This window comes from Motacilla alba, chromosome 12 (genome assembly GCF_015832195.1).
Source record: "Motacilla alba alba isolate MOTALB_02 chromosome 12, Motacilla_alba_V1.0_pri, whole genome shotgun sequence".
In the NCBI taxonomy this organism is placed as follows: Eukaryota; Metazoa; Chordata; class Aves; order Passeriformes; family Motacillidae; genus Motacilla; species Motacilla alba.
This window is the reverse complement of record NC_052027.1, coordinates 1,891,870-1,910,896: the sequence shown is the minus strand read 5'-3', so window position 1 is coordinate 1,910,896 and position 19,027 is coordinate 1,891,870. Positions and strand designations below refer to the sequence as shown.

The 19,027-nt window shown below is 45.0% G+C and overlaps 1 protein-coding gene across 2 annotated transcripts; it reads right to left on the bottom strand.

Moving 5' to 3' along the window:
* Nucleotides 1-919: 919 nt before the first annotated feature.
* On the bottom strand, nucleotides 920-18,525 carry IL5RA (interleukin 5 receptor subunit alpha). 2 transcript variants are annotated; one of them, XM_038149212.1, is made up of 11 exons: nucleotides 18,407-18,525; nucleotides 15,929-16,062; nucleotides 14,600-14,745; nucleotides 14,166-14,304; nucleotides 13,324-13,456; nucleotides 13,058-13,248; nucleotides 11,953-12,098; nucleotides 10,663-10,801; nucleotides 9,288-9,384; nucleotides 4,789-4,870; nucleotides 920-2,996 (listed from the first exon to the last, which is right to left on the bottom strand). In XM_038149212.1, exons 2-11 carry the CDS (start codon nucleotides 15,996-15,998, stop codon nucleotides 2,904-2,906), a joined length of 1,236 nt encoding a protein of 411 aa, XP_038005140.1. In that variant the 5' UTR covers nucleotides 15,999-16,062; nucleotides 18,407-18,525; the 3' UTR covers nucleotides 920-2,903. The 2 variants fall into 2 exon arrangements, with proteins under 2 accessions (XP_038005140.1, XP_038005141.1); XM_038149213.1 differs by lacking the exons at nucleotides 920-2,996; nucleotides 4,789-4,870 and adding an exon at nucleotides 6,519-6,894.
* Nucleotides 18,526-19,027: the final 502 nt, after the last annotated feature.

Here is a 19,027-nt window from a genome sequence, read left to right as displayed (position 1 = left end):
GTACTCCTTTTCCCACCCACACCTTCAGGTGATTGGTTGTTGCTGTTGGCTCCGCCCCTTTGTAGCAGTATATAATCCTGGCTCTGGCGCCTCTCCCTGTCTTTGTCCCTGGACTCTTTCAGTGGCTGTAGGTGCCATAAACTCCCCGTGGAAATCCAAACAAAGCCAGAATAAATCACCAGCTGTCTCAGAGAGCGGCTGCTGCTGGCTGTGGTGTTTGCTGTGAGCTTGGTGGGGCTCTCTCCTCATGGGGATGTTTCAGGAAGGCTGCAGCTCCCTGCCCACACTGCAACACCCCTCGCAACAAAGCGGAAAAATAAACCGGCCCTGCAGCACAATTCTGTTTTTAAAAAGAAAAGTAAAATTGCCATTTCCAGAGGAAGGCAAAGAGCAGCTCCTGGGGGTGCTGTCCTGGAGGCAGCAGGGGAGGAGCAATGAGGGGGTTGGGAGCTGGGATTGAAGGGAAAAAGATGAAGAATGAATAAATTTGTGCTGTGGGATTTATGGGCCGGAGATCTGATGTGGTGGTGCCAAAACCTGGCACAGCCCTGGCTGTGTGTGGCCTGGGATCCTGGACAAATTCTTTTTTCCCCCGTGCTGCCTGGAATGCAGATTTTCCTCCAGGGATCGTGACTGTGAGGAGGAGCTCGGCCAGGAATTGTCCTCATCCTGCACCCCTGGCTCCCCAGCGTGTGAGATCACGAAAGGTGAGTGGGCTGGACCTGCAGCCTGCCTGGGGGAATGCTGCTACTCCTGCTTTACACCAGGCTGGATTTATCTACCAGCAGGAGTAGAAGGGTGGCTGCTGGCTCTCCAAGCCATCCAGCCCTGCCTGTCCCCAAAGGTCTCATCCTGGAAACACCAAGGACCTGACATGCAAAATATATGTAAATATATTGCATTCACCTCTGCAGTAGCTTGGCACTAATGGGTATGGAGTTATGTGCAGAAACATTATTTATTAGGCCACTTGAAGGCATGATATAAAATATAGCCCAATAAGTGAATTCTCTTTAGTCTCATTTTTAGGATTTTACTAATGAAATTCTGATTTTAGAGTGTTAAAGTTGGGCTCCTCAAATCCATTAAAAGCACATGCAGGAGAGACATTGGAGGCACCAACGTTATATTAATGAGCTGCATTAATTTTGATGGAGCAATGCTACTTCACCCAGATGAGAACTGGCTCATTTATTGTAATTATTTTTAGTCTGTAGTACCTGGGAACTCCATTTCTTGAGGCACCTTCCAAAGAACTTATTGGCTGGATCAAATCTTTATTTTCATTCTTTGTTAAAGTGTTTAACCCAGCCCCGTGGACAGGAGGTTTCTTGGAATTAGAAGGAATTCTGCAAGACTGGGAGAACTTCATGGGCCACAGCCAGGGAGGTCAAAGCCTGAGGTCTGGGGCAGGAGGTTGATTTGGGAGCTCCCACAGAGCACAGGGAAATAAATAAATCAGAAACTGAGGCTGTCTCAAACCCAGGCCATCTAAGATGGAACAGCAGAGAGCAAAAAAAACAGGCTGCAATATTGGGCTTGGATTTCCAGAATGACTGGAATTGCACACCCAGGAAGAGCCCAGCTCGTTGCAGCTCAGGCTCTCAAGAGCACCAGGCAATCCTTGGCACATTTCTGTAATGGTTTCACATTTGCTAACTCTGTTCCCAGGCTGGTTTGTTTTGTTGGTGCAATTGAGGAAGTTTATCTGTTTATGCATTTTTCTCTTTTTTCTTTTTTTTCTTATTTCCCCTGCTTAAGCTTTAATCTCTGGTGGCAGAAAGCACAAACAATCGCTGGTTGTCCTCCTGCAGATGCTGCCAGCTGATGTCAGAGCCTGACAAAGAGCCTTGGATGGGAAAGGAGCCCCCTGTGAGTGTCCTGAGCCTGCCCAGGGCTGAGGTCCTGGGGAGCAGCCAGCTGGGCAGGGTATCCCACCCATCCCATCCCATCCCAGCAGGATTCCCTCCCTCAGGAATGTAAAATTCACAGGTGAAACTCTGGTTTATACTCAAATGTGGTGCCTGAGCGTACAGAAGGAGCAGGCACAGTGTAGCTTTGCTCACAGGAGTAGTCAGGTGCACAAGCAAACTTGTCTTAAATAACCTACAAACCCCAGAAGTTTTTGGCCTTTTATAAAGTCCTGAGACAGATCAGAGAATCACAGAATGTTCTGAGTTGGACACATCCCACAAGGATTGAGCCCAGTGGTCCCTACAGGGATCAAACCACAGCCTTGGTGTGATCAGCACCACGCTGTGGGCAGCTGAGCTGGTCCCAGGTGTTGCCCTCCCTCCCAAAAGGGTGCTGTGTCCCTGGCAAAGCAAGGCTAGGTGCCTTTGAGCAGCACAGGGGACACTGCACTGTCCCCACACAGGGTGGTCTGGCTGCACAGTCACACCTGCCTGACCCAGGAATTGCATTTCCATGGATGTTTTTCAGGTGGAAACTCACAGTTTCATTACAAAGCGCAGCAGCAAGGGCCAGGTGAGTGTCCCAGCTCTCATGGTGGCCTTGCTCTGCAGCCCTGGGGGTGACAGCACTGAGTGCTTCACACCTTTTTTCTTCTTTTCCCAGTGTTTGTCACTGCCAGCACCACCTTGCTGCCTCCACAGGGTTGTGCCAAACCCAGTTTGCACCTCCAGTTGTCAGAGCAAGGTAAAACGAACATCCAAAAGATTAAGGTGCCAACCAGAAAAAATGAATCCATTGGCTCTTTTCCAAACTTTTTTTTTTCCCTACACAGCCCTTGTACCATGAACTTCCATCCGGCTTGAGCTGGAAGTTTCTGTTTGGTAACAAGGCACCTGGTGGGGGCAGATGGTCCTCCCCACTGGGAGCAGGGACACAGAGAGGTGACACAGAGCCCTCTCCAGGGTTGGGGGGTGACCTTGTGGAGCCTCTCAGAACACGGAGTCGTCGAGGACACTGCAGGAGAAGCCTTCAGCCAGGCTGACCACCTCGGTCTCCGTGGAGCTGGGGCAGGTCCGTGCTCTCTGCAAAGCAAACACCCCTTGGAGCTGAGAGCTGGGAGGATGGCTTGGGCTGGGGGAAAGCTAAGAGTTCAAATTGGTGCATTCAGGGAGGGATTAACCCAAAATGTTTCATGGCTGAGGAGCTCAGGAGCATTGGGTTCAACAGGAGGATTTTCACCCTCTGGCTGAAGCTCTCACAGAGCTGCTCATCCTCTGTCCCTCCAGCCCTGCACCCCCAAACTCCGCATTTGCCAAATTCTACCACAGTGGCCACCCCTCTGCAGCCAAGAACAAGGAGCCCAGGGGGAGCTGGAGGGCACAGAATCATTAAATTGTTAAGGCTGGAAAAGATCTCCCAAGATCATCAAGTCCAACCTTCAGTCAGATCCCATCACAGCCACCAAATCCTATCCCAAAGGGCCACATCCAAAAACCAAGTGGGTTTTGAGCTCTTCCAGGGATGGAGACTCCACCCCTGCCTTTGGAGCCTTCTCCAGGGCCTGGCACTCTGGCAGGGAGGGATCATGGTCTGAGGAACAGGAATATTTCTGAATACAGGGCAGCAAAGCCATTTGTGGGGCCACACCCTTACAGAGCCCATTTATGGGGCCACATCCTGGCAGAGCTGCAGGAGGAAGCAGCAGCAGTGGCTGAGCTGCTGGGAAGCCCTGCAGGGTGGCAGGTGACACTGCAGGGACCAGCAGGTTCCCACGGGCCACCACCTGCAGGGCTTTCGTCACCTCAGCGCTGTTTACACCGAATTTAGGAACTGAGCGTCCCCAACAAACAACTTCCCTCTCCCTGGTGGCCTCAGCAGGGACCTGGGTCATGTCCTCACCCCTCCCTGCTACTGCCACCAGCCTTGTGGCCGTGTGCCAGCAGGAGGCCTCTGGCTGGTGTCACCCACCACAGCCAGCTCACCTGGAGTGAGGAGACTGAAAGAGGCAGAGCTGCTGCTGAGAACATGAAGCTGCCTTTGCCAGCCCACGTTTTCCAGCTGCAGCATTGGTATTTGCTATTTCTCATGCTCTTAGTTGTGATGGCCCAAGTTGTGGTATTTTACACCACTTAATTAAAAACAAACATTACAGGATAATCTTCTAAGCCTGTTTCCTCAACCAGACCATGGAGGGAGAACAACATGCAAATGGAAATCAAGGTGCTGAGCAGCCCTTCCCCTGAGAGGACCATGAGGGGTTTGTCTTATCTGTAAGATGAATGTATTTATCAGAAGAAACAGCCAACGCAGAACGGCTCAGGTCCAGCTTAACAGCAGGAACAAAACACTTTGAATTGCGAGGCTGAGCAAAAGCAGCTCTCCAGGAGCCACCCTGCAGCCTCTGTGCGGCTGGGGACAAACCCATTTCCTGCAGAGGGCAGAGCCACAGGTGAGCCCCAAATTCAGCGTGGGGAACAAGGAACCGGGCCGGAGTCAGGAATGGAGCCGGCAAAAAGGGAAACCCGGACAGCATTTAACCCTTCCGGCATTTTAACCCTTCTGTTCATTTTTAACCCTTCTGTTCATTTCTAACCCTTCCCAAACCACAACATGGGCAAGCAAGGCCAGGTGCACAGCTGCAGCAGAAGCAGCCACACATAAGGTGAGAATTTACCACAGCAGGGAGATGGCAAAAACAGCCTCGGGAATTGCTAAATTCCATGGGGTGAGTGCTCATGGGGTTGGACTTGATGGTCTTGGAGATCTTTTTGAGATGTAATGATTCCATGACCCTCTTTGCTCTCAGCCTTACAGGGGAAAAACAGCACACAGACAAAAGCATTCATTTTAGTTAAAAAAAAAAAGTTATTTTACCTCGTAGTCAATTGGGAAAGGCTCTCGGAATTTGTTGCTGGGCATTGGGATTGGTGGGAACAGTTTACTCCAAACGTGGTTTCTGTAAGAAACAGCAGTGGAGGGATGTGAGAGAGTTGCTGTTCCTGGGGGATGAGGGGCCCAAGCAGCAGCACGTGCTGAGCCCCAGGAGCAGCCAGCTCTGCCTGCAGCACCTCCTGTCAGGGATGATTGTTGGAACCCTAACTGCTAAGTTTAAGTTTTTAATATGTGATATTATACACTTTTATTTACATTATATACTTATAATTTTAGTTTTATAATTTAATTTTGGAAGTTTTTTTCCATGGTTTCAGGTTAAACATAGTGGGTTTTTTGAGTGTTTTTTTGTTTGTTTTTTTTTTTGTGTTTGTTAGCACTGAAAGTTTAAAATTCTTAGCAGTTAGGGTTCCAACAGACAATGGTCGCCCCTTGGCGCTCCTCACAGAACACCTCTGGGCCCTGGGGACAGGCAGGTGACAGGAGGAGGTGGGTGAGGCTGTCCCCATGCCGTGCCAGGGCTCTTGGGGCTGTCTGGGGAGCCATGAACTGCTCTGCTCTGTCTGGGCACACTGCTGCTCCTCCCAAGGGCTCTGCTGTCAGGGACCTTGTTGGACAGCCAGGACAAGCTGCCTCGTGCTCAGGCTGTGGTTGCTGGACATCAACTGCCATAAACTCCTCGTGGCAGGAGAGCAACCACGAATGAGTGTGCCAAGGGAGCTGGGAGCAGGCAGGGCAAGGACCAGGGGCAGCTGACAGCAAATGGCTCTGCTCAGTGCTGTGATAACTCATCCTGCTCACAGCCCTGAGACCCCTTCCCTGCCTGCCACTCCCTGGGCTCGCAGCACGGGGGCTTTTCCTTGTCTTTGGTACATGCCAGAGCTCAGATCTCACATTCCAGGTGCCAAAACGCTCTCTGCTGTCTCCAGCCCTGGACAGCACTGTGTCCAAAAGGGGCAGGTTTTGGGAACTTGGCCTGAGTGAGGAGTGCTCAGGCCAGAATTGGTATCCAGGGTCTGTTCTGGAGGAAGCAGAGATGTGTTCAGGCACCAAGGGCAGATCTGCTCCTCTGCCCCCTTTATTTCATGACAATCCCCCAGGCTGATGTCTGCTTAGTGCAGTGCTTATGTTCTCAGGACTATTCTTCCAGAAGCTTTCTGAGTTCTGTCAAGTTTACCTTTATCCTATTACTATTCTCCTGGTGAGGAGGAATAATATTTTCTGTCTATCAGCTTGGAGCTGAACCTTCCTGGCTGAACTGCTGCTGCCTTGAAGGTGACACTGATGCTTCAGTAATTATCAGGTGAAGGGAAGGGCCACACCACCCCACAGACACGAGCTGTGGGATGTCTCCCCTCTGCTGCAGGGGATGAGGCTTTGGGAGGGAACTGTACAGCCACAAGTGGGAATATGGGGAGGAAAAACAAGGTGTGAGGTGTTTTGGGGGAAACATTTGCTTTTTTTTTGTTGAAATGCTGGATACAGCAGAGCCACTGCTGGTGCAAAGGAGCAGCCAGGCTGTTTGCTGCCCACCACTGGGGTGGGACAGGAAAAGTGGCGGCTGCTGGAGCTCAGGAGCAGGGCAGGATGGGTGCCAGTGTTGTTATTGCAGCACCTGGCATCACCTCCATCACCTCCACTCCTCCCAGCTCTCCTCCTAAGGGTCAGTCAGGCCTTTGTGCCCTTAGCCAGGGCAGCATTGCACTTCACAGCTCCTACACCTCACCAGCTCTCACAAACTTCTCAAAAGGCCACAGCATCCCCCCTGCAGCTCATTTCAGCTCTGTTTATGCCACTGCTGGGCAAAGTACTCAACAAGAGTTGGTTCCACTTGGGATTGGTGTGTTCCTTGTTGTGCTGTTTGCCAAGAAAAGATTTTGATGGAGCCAAACCAAAATTATTTATTGAGGCAGCAAAAAGCATAAATTACACGTCACTTCTGGAAGGGGAGCACTTAAGGAAGGTGCACAAATGCCCACGAGAAGTGAGGCAGAAGTGTGTCCATGGGGGCTTTGCCCCCCAAGTCTTTGCAGGGAGGAGTTGCTGGGGTGGTGCCCTCAGAATGGTTCTGTTCTTTTTTGGAGGTTACTGAAAAGTCAGAGTTATGTGGTTAAGGACCTTGTCACAAAAGCCACCCCAGGTATCTCTACACAGGTTAAGGCACAGCCTTTTTCCATTGTCACTGCTTGGACCTTCAGGCCTTGGACACACCCCACGGGACCCTTGTGCCTTAAATCAGCATTTCAGGGTCTGGGTTTTGTGCTGTGTCTGCCTTTCTGAAATTTCCACTCTTCCCACAGGCTGTGACATGGAAAGGCTGGAGAAAAACAAAGAGAAACAAGCAGGAGAACAAGCTCTTCTTGCTCTGTGATGAGACTGGGGAAGTATTTGTTTGAACTCCATGTCAGAGTGCCTCCCCTGAGATTCCCCCTGGAGTTTTTCCAAAGCTGGCTGGTGACTGCCTCTCATGGGCTGCTGGGGGATGCAGGAGAGGGGGTACCTGGATGACCACACTGATTTTGGGGTGTGGAGGGCACTGAGTGCCCTCATGCCAGAGCAAGCTGCTGACTCCATCCTCTTGTGGGCTCACAGGAGAAAATGTTATTCCTAGGGAAGTACAGGAGCTGCTCACTCCTAAAGGCAGAGAGCAAACCAGGAGAACATTCAATTGTGGTTTTTATCAAGACTAACCCCATCAGCCTCTGCAAGTGAGTGAAAGGAAAAGCCTGCCCAAACAGTCCCGGAGGGCCCCTTTGCCTTGCAGCACTCCTCCCAAACGGTGGGCTCTAACCCTGATGCCTGCAAGTGCACAGAAAAATTTATGGAGCTCTTTGCTGTAATGAAATTCCTTCTAATGGCTGCAAATCGCACGGAATTTGAAACGATTCCGTGGCTTGAATCAGAGTGCACTTCATGAATTTTCAAGAGCGGTAAAAACAGAGAGTACTAATGAAACTGTGATCTAGGAAAGCTGCTCGATTTTTCTTTTTTTAATATCTGCAGGTACAACCTTGTGTTTCATCTTCTTACACTTCCCCATCCTCCCAGGGCAGGCTGGGGATTAGAGAAGGAGAAGGAGCAAGGAGCAGCAGGGAAGGGTGGAATAAGGTGAGCAGCTCCATGAAATTCAGAGCAGCAGGGAGGTAAAATTTTCATCATGTTGGCAAAGAGAGAAAGTAATGAGCCTTTGGGTGTCAGGGAATTTTATACTGGAGAGAAACTCCTGGGAGCAACCAAGGTAGCAGCAAGCAGCTGAACCTGGAAAAGCTCCCTGAAATTTGGATTAAAATCATACATTGCATTAGTACAGCATCACCAAGTTGAGTGGAATTGTACCCTGGATTTATTTCTCCCCCTGTGTGTGTTCCAGGATCTCCAAAGGGGGTAAATGTAACATTCAAATGCTGTCAGAACTCCAGAGCAAAACATGGAGCAAGCTGCTGCTAACTGGTGTTGGTTCTGCTGTCCCAAAGAGAGAGGAGAGAGCTGGAGAAGATGCTGGAGCAGGGGAGACCTCCAGCTCCAGGTCAATCCACAAAAGAATTACGTAAGTAAGACAAACTTTGGGATTTTCAGCAAGACATCAAGGGTGCATAGCTGAGGACAGGTGTGTGACACAGGAATAAACTCCCTGTGCTGTTCCTGCCAGAAGCCTCCTGAGCAGCCCTGCTCCCTCAGCTGCCCCAAGAACAAGTCCCACAGGTAGAGTTAATTCAGTTTTCCTCTTGGAGCATCCTGTGCACCACACCTTTATTGGACAAAGAAGCACAGCAGGGAGAGGAAAACAGCCAAGGATGCATCAGGATGAGCAATAAATAAAAAGGCATTAAAGAAATTAATAAGGAATTAGCACTTCCATTAAGGGGAGATGTTTTTATTGTGGACTGGTAATTGCTGCGTGTTTCAGGGAGAAACTTCTAATTACATGGAGCCTTTAATTCATCACTTCTGATTTGACTGTCACAGACACAAATCCAAAGTGCAGCTGGGCTTCCTCACTGTGCATTTGGGGAGTTTTGGCCTTTGCTATATTGCATCTAGAGCCAGAGTATGACTAAAAATAAATTCAATATTTCAAATATTCAAAGCAAATACCAGAGGTCTGGGTATTCTGGCCATGAGGGATGCTCTGAGCAGCTTTCACCAGGGATAAATGAAGATTGCTGGGGACATCACTGACCCAGTCAGGTGCATTGAATGAAGAAATGAGATAAGGACAAACAGATTTTAACAAATTTTAACCAATTCACCTCACTCAATATATGGGTTTGTTGTGTAAGATTAAATTGAGTCACTCTCTTCCCCCACCAATTTTGCTGAATGTTATTACTGATAATTAACGAGGCTGATTATTATTGCTTTGTGTATTTAGGCAAACTCAGCTTTTGCTCAGAATTAAGTAAAGCTTGTGACATCCCCCCACACTTGTTGAATACCTGGTCCTTGGTTATTTTATAATTTAAAAAAATGCTAATACTTACATTTGGCATATTATAGCAACAAGCAGCAATGTGCAGGACGTGGACACACAGAGCAGAGTGAGAATCCAGGCTGTGGAACTCTCCGGTTTATTTTGTCCTGAATTTCAAGGGGAAAAAAAAAAGAAATTAAATGTATTATTTTAGTACAGATTATTTGAAATGTGTTTAGAATTTAAATATTGTAAATATTTCATTAGCTGTTTAATGTGGTTGTATTCAGATCACAAATTAACTTGCAGATTTTGAAGACTTGATACCTAGAATAAGAAATTAAATGTAGAGCTTCAGGAAGAGTTTCCATGGCACTGAATTTCTGATTTCAACAATAATTTTCTTTTCTTTTGAAATAAAGGAGAGAACAAGTGGCTGAGAAAGTGGCAGGAACCTGTATTGTGCCAATGAACTGCAACAAGCCCCTAAAAACTCCTTTCCATGAGACAAACTGGATTAAGTGCTCCTGTCCTTGGATATTGTTGAGATTTAAACAATTTTTTGGGAAGACCGACTTTGTTTTGCCATCAGAATGGATTTTCCATGTTTGCTGGGTGAGCCAGGTGGGGAGGTCAAGGGGACGTGCTGGAGAAAGGAGGCAAAACACTGGAAATGTGAATTCATGGTACAAGAGGGGAAATGTAGTAAACAGGAGTGTAACATTAGAGTATTTTTTAAGTGAAAACAAGGAAGTTGAGAAACTCCAACGATAAGAGCAAAGGAGGATGTCTAAGAGCAAACAGTTGATAACGTGCAGTGATAAAGGAGCTGTTATTTCCACAACAACTTGGTCAGCAAGCAGGAAATACAAAACAGCGTGGGGCAAATGATCAGGCTCCAAAGATGCTAAAATCATGCTCTTTTTTTCTCCCAGCATTTAAGGGGTGAGATAGTTTCAGTAAATTAAATTCAAAGCCCTGTTTTCCTGTTTCCTGTTCGGATTTGGTGATGCTGGGCACGGTCCTGATTAGGCAGCATTTGCTCCCCAGCAATGGGGATGCTAAAAGATGCTGAAGTCATGCTCCTTTTCCCCTCAGCATTGAAGGGGTGAGATCATTTCAGTGAATCAATGGCTGCCATGGCCTCTCATATTTATTTCCAGCATGGCCATCACAGTGAGGGCAGGGAAAAGCCTGAAAAACTGCGGTGATGCAAGAAGAGGCCTTGAGTTTAGAGCAATTTCTGGAAATATTCACAAAGCATCGCCTAAAAGCAATCCTCTTGCAAATAGTTTCTTTTTAATGGAACGGATTTAAATCCCCTTGGCATTAACAAGTCAGGTTATTCCTTCAAATCTCTGTTTTCCTGTTTCCTGTGGGAATTGTGGGCACGCTCCTGATCGGGCAGCATTGGCTCCCCAGAGTGGAATAATGGGAATTCTCACCGACGTAAAGGATCTGGCTCCAGTCACTCCAGAGCCCGGGGGCACGGCAGACAGGGGTGTGCTTGGCCCGGATCCTGATGGAGTACCTGCTGCTGACATCCACCCGCAGCCGGAAACTGCGGGAGGAGATCCTCAGCGTCTGCCAGGGAAAAACACTGAGCTGTCAGAGACTGTCAGACTCAACCACTCAAAAAAACCAAAATTACAATAAGAAATAGTAATATATGTAATTATAATAATTATATAATAATATAATATGTAATATATACTATATAATATATAGTATATAATATATACTATATAATACTTAATATATAATACATAATACATAATATAAAATAATATGTCATAAAGATAATATATAATACATAATAAAAATAATATATAATACTATATATAATAATATATAATAATATATAATAATATATTATATATAATATATTATATATAACATATTATGTGTTAATATAATATATTAATATAGTAATATATAATTAAGATATATAGTAATATATATAAAATAGTAAAATAATTTAAATTTATATATATTTATATTATAAATTATACTATAAATTATAAATTAATATGTTAATTTAATATATAAATGTAATATATAATTTATATAGTTTTATATGTAATTAATGTAAATAATTTAATATATAATTTATATTATATATTATGAATTATAAATAGTATATAATATTATTTATATTTATTATTTCTATAAATATATTATTTATATTGAATATATAGTAGTATATATATTATAATATATAATAATATAGTATATAATATATAATATATATTATATAATATATATAATATAATATAATATGTAATATATAATGTCTAATATGTAAAATATAATATATAATATATGATATACAATGAATATATATATTCTAAATAATAAATAATAAACTAAATTTAAACCATGTTTATATTTTTATTGTTTTTATTAACTGCGAGCTGCTGGCCTTGCTTTGGAGGTAAGAGCCCCATTTTTACGGGTGCAACTTCTCCTAACACACCAGTATTCCAGGGAAAATTCCTGGAAATGCCTCATTTCCCCGTTCTTCCTGCAGATTCTCAGCGCAGCATTTTCAAGATGGTAAAAGCTGTGCTGAACCCAGCGCATAAGCTGAATAAATCCAATTTTGCCCTGCTTTCCCACGTTCCTTGGGGATGGTTTGCTGCAGACTGAAAAGGCATTGAGGAAAAGAGGAAGGCAAATTCCAGCTGGAGAGGACAGGAATGCTGGATAATCTCGGATGCTGCAGGAGCAATTACCTGCTTGTTCCCTGACTTCAGGTTGATGAGACAAAATTGATATTCAAAACATTCCTCGTGGAAAGGAGAAATTGGCTTCTCCCACACGGCCAGGAGATCGCTTTGCTCCAGGGATATGCTGATGTTTCTGGGAATATTCACTTTCTCTGCAAAAAGAAAACCATACAGGTGAGTTCTTGATAGAGACGAGTTTAAATACTAAAAACTGGAGCATTTTATAACCCGATAGTGTTTCCGAGTAGGAACTGTAATTATTGAATTAATTTCCCTTTTTGGACTGAAAAGATAAGGATTTAGGAGGAATAACTACATTGCTGGTAATAGTTATAGGAAAACAGTTTGAAAATCCACTGAAAAGTTTTGGAAAATTAGGTTATTAGAGAAATAGGAATTTATTTAATTAATTTCCACAGAAGTATTCAATTAATGATAGAATAGTTGGAAAAATTTCATTTCCAGGGAAAAGAAAATGCCCAGGAAAGTTATTGAAAAATGGAAAAAATTCAAAGGAACTCAGCTGCTGTTATGGGGATGATTTCTAAGAAGAAAATTTGTGATTTTTTTCTCTTAGTGAAGTCATGAAAAAGAGAACTGTTATCTGTTTCAAAAAGGAAAAAGGTATGGAACTAATGCAGGAAAGTAAATTATTTGTGTGGATGAGAGATGATGGACAATCATGGCTGATATTCCCTTTTATTCCAGACTCTAATGCCTTCCTCTACAGGACTGGGTTAACTTGAGCACCACGTGTCTCGTTACTTTTAAAGAAAGGCTGCAAAATTAAGGGTAATAAAACCAGTGTTTTAAAGTGTATTGACTAAATCAGCTGCAAATTAATATTGGAAATAATGCTTTGGCTAACAAACAGAATAACTAATTGCCTTCACTAGCTTTTAGTTTTGCCATTCTGTAATTTCAAATAGATGATTAAAATCAAATTTAGCTAAAACAATCCAGTTATTTCTTCCAGTCCCCTTAAGATGACTATACAAAACCAACACATCCTTTCACCTGCATCAAGAACCACTCAATCCAACAGAACTTCCTCACATTTTGACAATCCTGCCAGACATTTTTGATACTTTTTTAATGTATTCCTACTCACCGATGGCATTTTGGTTAAATAACTGCTGAAAAGGCTTGATTGCAGCACGTTTGCTGGAGCCATTAATGTGAATGACAATGAGGTTGTCAATCTCACCAGGTTCAATCTGAGTACTTGAAAATCTGCACTCAGTATTCCTGCTCCACCTGTCTTTGGTGTAGGCGGGACATTCCTCTGTGTGCATCTCATACCTAAATTAAAATGCTGGTGAGACAAGGTGCTCTTAAAGGAATTCACTGCTGGCTGGAGAAGCAGCAAACACCAACCTGTAAAACAGGAAGTATTTGGTGTCTTCTGGAGCCCCTCGGCCAGGCAGCCAAGTGCAACGGAGAGAGACATTGCCAGGGATGGTGACGTGGGTGACACAGGACAGGTTGGTGACAGAGGTCTCTGCAGCACCTGGAGAGGCAAGGGGCAGAAAGAAAACCTCACTGCAAAAATCATAACAAGTTCCTGTTGCTAAAACACTTTGATTCCAGTTTGGGCCATTGTAGCTGTGTCTGTTGCATCTAATTTTCCTCCTTTTTGATTCCAGTTTGGGCCATTGTAGCTGTGTCTGCTGCATCCAGTTCTCCTCCTTTTTGATTCCAGTTTGGGCCATTGTAGCTGTGTCTGTTGCATTCAGTTCTCCTCCTTTTTGATTCCAGTTTGGGCCATTGTAGCTGTGTCTGTTGCATCTAATTTTCCTCCTTTTTGATTCCAGTTTGGGCCATTGTAGCTGTGTCTGCTGCTCCAATTCCCCTCCTCATGACACAGCTCTGTGGCTTGGGAAGGCTGCAGCTCCCAAGCAGTGAGTGAAGCTGTGCCACACAGCACAGTGTATTTCAAGTGGAGCAAGGCAACAATACCTAAGTGCACCACGCTAGGTTAACTCAGCCTTAGCACAGCATTGTTAGAAAATTTTATAGGTGTTGTTGACATTTTGCACCTCCAGATTGTACTCCAGCCCCCACTGCAGTAGGGAAAGGTCTGAACTGAATCCTTTTGTAGCAGGTAGAGCGGAAAACGACGTATTTTTATTTTAAAGAACTAAACCTGTCACCTTTTAATGTTTAGTCCACAGACTGGGGCAGAACACAATCCCCAGGCCTTCCCTGGGTTTTCTTACCTGGCAGAGGTGGGAGGTTTGCCTCCACCCAGTCGCTGCTCATCTGGAGGTGCCCCTGGAGGAGCAAGGTGCGCACGCGGGCGGAGAAGCCGTTGTGAAGCGCCACTGTTCGCACACTGTGAGTCCTGCTGGTGTCATACTTGAAACAGAAAATATCAGACAACCACAGGGGATGGCAGGCAAAACAAGGCACCTGCAAGGACTGAGCCACACTTTGGGGTGAGTTCAGTGGGTTGAGTGGGGAGCCAGTAGGTAAAGCCGGGATGCATCCTCCCCTCGAGGTGCAAAGTGCAATTCCCGAGGCTCTGCCCAGCAGAGCTGTGTCCAAGGATGGCTGAGAGGGAATCTCTGCAGTTCCCAAAGCATGGGTTTAGATAAAAGTGAACAGCAGGGATTTAGCCTTCTTAGGATCCTTGATTTATTTTTTCTCTTACCTCTTCTGGCTCAGGGCTCAGGATTTTCACATCGTATCTAATGGTGGAGTTGTTTTGTTCCTGAGCAGGGTTTGGCTCCCAGTGTAACAGCACTTGTGCTAATGCAGAGACTGTGAGGGTGAAGTTAACAGGTGGCAAAACCTGGACTGGAAGGGAGAAAACAGAAATATCCATCAGTGTCCAATCCAGTGAACTGTTTAGAGCAATACCTGTTTGCAAGCAGTGAGCAATACAAGCAAATCATTTCATTTCAATATTATGTTCTCTCAACAGCTCCTTGTAAAATATTTCTAATATTTGACACAAAAAAAACCACTTCAAATAACCAACACCCCATCAAATAAGAGTTTATTAAAACTTAGCTTGAAAAATGAAATTTTTAGAACAGTTTCGACTTGAAAATTACTGTGATATATTACATTTGGCTTGTTAGCTAGGCTCAGAGTTTTCATCTTGGTCCTCATTGTCACCAAGACACATAAGAAACAGGGCTGATGGAGGGATCAGCTGCATGAACAATTCTCACCCACATCAGCTTGCAGGAGAGGGCAATGTGGGGGGCTTTCAAAGAGAGGGTTGACAGCCACAAGAAGTTGCATGTGAGAGTAGAACCAAAATGATGAACAGAGGAATTAAGCACAAATGGAAGAAAACACAGAAGGATGGGAAGGATAATTTAAAATGACAGGGCAAGAAGGATTCCTGGAGCTCTCTTGGAAATGAGGAGGATCTCATGCTGGGGAAATGTTAGCATATAAATAGCAGGGCAGTGAAATAATCAATCTGCTCCCCTCCAGTTCTTCAGAGCCTGCTCTTCCTTATTTGCAAACCCCAGGCAGCTGAGGGCCAGCAGCACCCCTGGCAGTGCCCAAGGCCAGGTTGGATGTGACTGTGAGCAGCCTGGGACGGTGGAAGGTGTCCCTGCCCATGGCAGGGGGTGGAACTGGATGGGCTTTAAGGTCCCTTCCAACCCAAACTATTCTGGGATTCCGTGATCAGCCCCCACTTCTCTTCTCCTGTGATTCCAACCTTTGATGCCCAGGAGTTCACATTGCAGTAGGAAAACTGCCCCAAAAAGGCTCAGAAAACCTCAACACAAGTTGTTTCCCCATGAGTGGAGATTGTTTTCTCCCACAGCAAACCAGCCACCAACTGGGAACAATCTGGGACAGGGCACAGTCCCAGGAAGCAGGACAGCAATGGTCACCCCTGCTCCTGGGCCCGTGGCACGCCAGGGACTGCTTTAGCCACGTGTAGAACAGTGCCCAGCACAAACAGGGACCTTGGGCACCCACCAGGGCACTGCCCTGGCAGCTGGAAGCTCCTCACCTCCTGCACCTTGAGGTGTGTTTGTTGTCCAGAGGAGGAGCAGGAAAACTGGCATCCCACTGGCCATCATCTTTGGGTGGTGGATGGGCACAGCCAGGCATCAGCACACCAGCCTTGGCACCATTTCACAGGAGCTAAAAATGAACACAAGCCAAGGGTTAAACACCAATCCATGGATCACGATCTATCCCCGTGATCAAAGGAGTGAAACTGCTGCCTTGCAGGGATAGACTCTTCTTTTCTGCAGGAAAATGCTTCTTGTGGGAGCTAAATTTAATATAAGTACACAGAGCACATTTCATCTTGCTCCCTTTGCCAGCCCTCTCTGAAGAGCTGCTGCTTTCAAACCTTCACGTGGGGATGTTCAGGGCATCCATGGAATTGAGCATTGCTCCATGGAAGGTGAGTCAGGTTTGTGTAGACTGGCTTTGGGGAGAGTCCCATTTCCTCCAAGAACAGAAATAACCATATTTTAGCTCACTCTGTATAAAATAGCTGCTGACTGGGATTTACTGTCTAGTTACTCCTCCAATAAAGCTCTCTGAAGACACAGTCACTGCTCACCTCAAGGCTAATTCTCCACCGTTAATTATTGGGTGTAGGAGAAACTGCTTTGTTTGTTTCTAATTTCAATGAACAACATTTTTTTAATGCTTAAACCCAGCATTTTCCTATGGGTTGTTTCATGAATTACTGTGAGGAAAAAAAAAATAATCTCTGTGTAATCATTCATGTATAACCTAATATAAAAATGGGCATTCAGAACAGCAGCTTTCCAAAATGTTCTTACTGAAGAGAAATGCACCCCCCCAGCCCAATCTCACCACCTCCCTGGGGCACTACAGCAATTGCTCACATGGAAAACATAATATTTTCCAATGGTAATGAGCAGGAATAACCCAGGGACTGGAAGCACTCCCACTGATCACAGTTGGAATAATTCTGCTGTACAGTAACTATTTTTCAAAATGCAGTCTGAGTGCTGAGATCATTAGAATGACACATCATCTACAGTAGAGTGTGTTTCTAATGTCCAAGTCCCCTCATTATCCATATTCACATTTTGTGCCTCTCTGCTTTCCTGACAGCCCAAATGTGCACGAGGCCAGCTGAAACGCAGGAGTTTGCTAATGGACTATTCCTGGGGAGCCAGAGTTTGATTTCGTGTACGTTGGGTTATGGAGTGACATCTTGGCCAGGCATTTTGGTTCTCCCAAAATGTAGCAAGCCACAGACAATGGGACAAATATTCTTTCCAGCACGCATTTATGCCTGCACAAATTACTGGCATCAGGCTTTCTTTGCTGCTTCAAGAAACGTCCTTTCATTTACCTGAGGAGACTAGTAAATACTCTAATAACTTTTCTCTCCATTTAGAAGTAAGAATTCATTATCCTCACATCCTTGAAAATAAAGAATAACTTTGGGAAAGAAGCTTCATTAGTTTCACTGCTGAGAGCATTCACTCATTTTTTTTCCTAAAAAAAACCCAATAACTTCAGTTATTTTCTAAAAAATCTTTTAAAAGCCTAATGTTTTGCAAGTGCTAAGCATTCACATCTACTTGAATAAAGTCATTGTGTTGGTTTCAGGCATTATCATAACTACAACAGCTGACTCTCCCTTGGCTTTGTTTAAAGTGGGTTTGGCTACCTGTGGATTTTTTTTAAATTTGTCCACAAAAAGTTAAGGGTTCTGATTTTCTTTTCCCTATACTTTCAAAAAGATCCTAAAGTTGGTTTGGTTTTTTTGGTTTTTTGTTTGTTTTTTTTTTTTTTTTCTGCCTAAAAGCTTGCATGTATTAGATCTTACATTTTCTGTGCAGCACGTTACTGAACTGAAACTGGATATAAAATGTTACTGTAATTCAGGTGAGTCCTAGATTACTATCCTGATCTTTTCAGTTTATTTTTCCTTGCTTTGTTTTCCAAAATGTTATTTGTCTTTTTCTTGCTGCCAGACTAAGATTGACTGCACAGCTTTTGGAAGCTGAATTTCTGCAGCGGTGTAAGACTGCAGTCCCTGAGAACAAACTGCAGTCTGTGATACCCTGTTTCATGGGAGAAATTGCTGAAAAGAGACTCAAAATACGTGTATGCAAGTAAAGATGGTAACTAGAAGGCTACAGGAGGATTGTGCTCCTCACAAGAATGGATATGGTAAGTTTTCAGGACAAAGTTTTGATTATGTTTTGGTTATGTGAGTAATAAGCAGAGGGTAAAGGGGATATTCCCTTTGTGCAAGGAATATCTTCCTTTCAGAAGGACAGTAGAAATCCAAAGCACAAAAACCAGCCTCCTAAAAGGAACGATTTTCTCCCTTGCAGCTGATGTGTCCCAGCACCTCACAAGCAGCGAAGAAGCAGCAGATTCCAGGTGCTTTTCCCAGTGCAAACCGACTTTAGGAAGCAGAACCTTTGCAGTCTTCAAAGCAAGCACAAGGCAGACCCAAAGCACGCCAGACACCCCGCGAGGTTACCTGGGCATCTGAGAGTCCTGTCAAGAGCTGGCTCTGTGTGTTCCCCGGCCCCTGGGTGCTCTCCCTGTGGGTTTCTTTTATAACTGCTGCCTCCCAAGTACCAACAGGGCTGGTACCCCCGAAGAGAGGGCAGAGGACAAGCGAGATAAGCACGCCTTGAAAAAGGGAACTGTGGATTTAGCCACGGGGTGGAAGGCTGCATACAGGCACGGTCCAGCCCAGAAATGGGGTTATTTTATTTATTGAGCATTTATTATATCCAATGCTCTGAGAGTTCTCTGATGACTTTTCAAGAGCAGGAATGTGATGACTGCAAAGAACCAACCAACAGCCACACTGCTGATATCCCAATGTGTTCTTCCCCCAGAAAATCAAACCCAGACATTGCTGGAAAGCTGAGCATGTTTTGTCCAGTTTTTTTAATGCCATTTTTGTCCAAAGCTCTGGCCATACAGCCATGCAGCATTTTGGGACGTTACCAGTACCAGAGCAAAACCAGCTTCCTAATACTGTGCCGAGAGCTTTGAGCTGAGATCCATAGGGTTGGATAACTTCTGCATTGCCCAGAGGAGCTGAGGATGCCCCATCCCTGGAAGTGTTCAGGGTCGGATGGGGCTCATG

Excerpts from the sequence above, each read along its gene's own strand:
- IL5RA (XM_038149212.1), bottom strand. The coding sequence starts at position 15,998 with ATGATGGCCAGTGGGATGCCAGTTTTCCTGCTCCTCCTCTGGACAACA. Across the intron at positions 9,385-10,662 it reads GAGCCAGATCCTTTACGTCG|GACAAAATAAACCGGAGAGT; the intron begins GTGAGAATTCCC and ends CTTGAAATTCAG. Across the intron at positions 2,997-4,788 it reads CTTTCCCAATTGACTACGAG|AGAGCACGGACCTGCCCCAG; the intron begins GTAAAATAACTT and ends TTTGCTTTGCAG.